The 2,617-nt window shown below is 31.6% G+C and overlaps 1 protein-coding gene across 1 annotated transcript in view; it reads left to right on the top strand.

Annotated features, from left to right (window-relative positions):
- The window catches only part of LOC117105095, a 19,843-nt gene that overhangs the window by 11,053 nt on the left and 6,173 nt on the right, over positions 1-2,617 (top strand). Inside the window, exons 6-8 of the mRNA XM_033246132.1 lie at positions 442-469; positions 1,699-1,730; positions 2,223-2,386. Coding sequence (XP_033102023.1) covers positions 442-469; positions 1,699-1,730; positions 2,223-2,386 — 224 coding nt within the window. The remainder of the gene's footprint in view (positions 1-441; positions 470-1,698; positions 1,731-2,222; positions 2,387-2,617) is intronic.

Genomic DNA, 2,617 nt, shown 5'->3' with positions numbered 1-2,617 from the left:
CCACTGGACAGAGCGCGTCGGGCAGTTTGAGTAAAAAATATATAAAAATAGGCCCACGCCAAGCCAACACATGTCTGTCACAATCATTGAGTGTCGTTTCTGGTCATCCAGAGGTTCCTATTCTTAAAAAATTTCATTAGGGAGGGGGAACACCCTCTCAAACCATTCCCCCAGCTCGGGCCTAACAGCCCAAGTCCCCTGGTCGGACAGCTCAAATCCCCACCCCCTAGAAAATATATCCTAGAGCCGCCACTGCCTATACTGTAGGCCTACTCCATATAATTTTAAAGTGATGAAGGAGGGGGTGATAAACTAATAATTGTTTTTATGGGACCTAATCAGAGTAAATTTTACACTGTTTACGAACAATTGGGGTTGCTACTCTATGAATTTTATGTGAAAAGTAAAATAATTAATTATAGTTGTTTATGTTTCCTCCAGAATCAAATCTCAAAGAGCGTAAAAAAAAAAGGTAAGTACTGTAAATTGATAAAATAAATATTGTATTGTACGCCTACCCTTTCATTTTGTTGCACCAAATTTCAGGATTTATGTAGCATGTTGAAATTCTAATTCTGTTATTTTTTTAAACCTTTGTTAAAATCATATATAATATTTAAGACACCCCAACCTCCCATTTTACAGAGCGTGTCCACTGCCTATATAGGCCTACTCCATATAATTTAAGACCATGCTGTACATAAACTGTGTCTAGCCGTAGGGATATTATTACAATTATAGTCCATTAATTTTCACATTGTCTTAACTACCAAGGCCTATTTAACAGATTTCGGTCTACTCCACAGTGCTCATCCACGCATAGGCACTGTAGCTTACTCGATACGATATTACTGAACTGTTTCGCGAGGTGGAGATCTGGTATGCATATTTATGACTATCAGTTCACCTAACTGACCTCAAATAGCGCCCTCTGTAATTTCTTGCTTTAAGTGTATGGGGGAAATAATGCTTGCCTGCCTTAACCGCTCGGCCATAAACCACTAAATATTTAATTTTGTTCAATATCTATTAACAAATATTGTTTCTCAACGGGTATGCATTTAAGTTGGATATATATTTCTTTCTAATGTTTTTATTAAACAAACGGGCCAATTACAGCCTCGTGGCGTCGGATGACCAGAGGGTAAGGCTTGGTGTAATTATCCTGATGTTTGTTTGACTTTATTTTGTATGTACATAATGTGTATACATTTAGGCCTACATAGTATATGCCTATAAGGTCCCATAAAAGAAAATCATTAGTTTATCACACTATCAAAGAATAAAAACTGATGGGGGAAGGAAGTTTTTTTTTGTTTTTTTTTCGCTCACCCCGCCCCCATTTTACCGATGTTCACACTCAATGGTTAGGGACAAATATATAAAAAGTCATAAGAAAGGAATCAAATTTATCTTTAAACAATATGTTTTTGTTGTACCAGTAAACATATCTGCAAGAAATCCTGAGCTTTTCAAGATGGAAAAACGACCATTGGAAATAAAAATATATGTTGATTAAGAAAAAAAAAAATCAGAATTTCCCCAAAAGTGATGAGGGAGGGGTGATAAACTAATAATTGTTTTTTATGGGACCCAATCAGAGTAAATTTTACACTGTTTACGAACAATTGGGGTTGCTACTCTATGAATTTTATGTGAAGATTAAAATAATTAATTATAGTTGTTTATGTTTCCTCCAGAATCAAATCTCAAAGAGTGTGAAATAGATGGTAAGTACTGTAAATTGATAAAATAAATATAGTATTGTAGCCCACCTTTCATTTTGTTGCACCAAATTTCAGGATTTATGTAGTATGTTGAAATTCTAATTGTTATTTTTTTTTAAACCTTTGTTAAAAACATACATAATATTTTAGACATTATTGTGTTTGATTTTTTTTCGATGATTACAAAATTATAAATCAAAGAAAACTTGAAATTTCTTCATTCTGTTTTGAAAACTGAATTATGAATAATAAATAATAATATAATAGTCTCGTTGTGTACCTTTAATAATTATAAATAATAATAATAATAATAATAATAATAATAATAATAATAATAATAAATAATAATATTAATAACAATAATACAGGAATAATAATAATACTAATAATAATATTAATAATAATAATAATACTACTACTACTAACAATAATATAGTATTCGTATAATATATTAATAATTATATACGGTATTATTTTACAACACTTTCACTACAGCTACTGAGGTCATCTGGAGAGCAGATTATATCAACATAACTTTGTATGGATCGTTAGCTGTTGTTGAATTTGCCATTGCACCTCCTGCATGCGGATTTGAGGAATATCGTATATCTTTCCATTATTGTCCTTGTCCTGATAAATATCCTCAATATAATAAAAAAGTAAGTCATTGTTCATATTTTAATCACTTTATCTAGGCCTATCTATATTTTTGATATAGCTCAAAGAATTTCATCTGGTTACATACTATAGTATCTGTTTTTGTGTAGTATAGAATTTTCTGTTTTTGTAAACCAATTAGTTCCAGTGTTGAAAATGTTGAAAATTTAGGAGTTTCAAAGGCCTATTTAATCGATTTAGAGTCTACTAATAGGCCTATGTAGAAAATACCT

The sequence above is a fragment of the Anneissia japonica genome, unplaced genomic scaffold, assembly GCF_011630105.1.
Source record: "Anneissia japonica isolate Jap-2015-1 unplaced genomic scaffold, ASM1163010v1 scaffold640_len1575945_cov177, whole genome shotgun sequence".
In the NCBI taxonomy this organism is placed as follows: Eukaryota; Metazoa; Echinodermata; class Crinoidea; order Comatulida; family Comatulidae; genus Anneissia; species Anneissia japonica.
The sequence above is the reverse complement of the archived record's forward strand: the minus strand, read 5'-3'. Positions and strand labels throughout refer to the sequence as shown.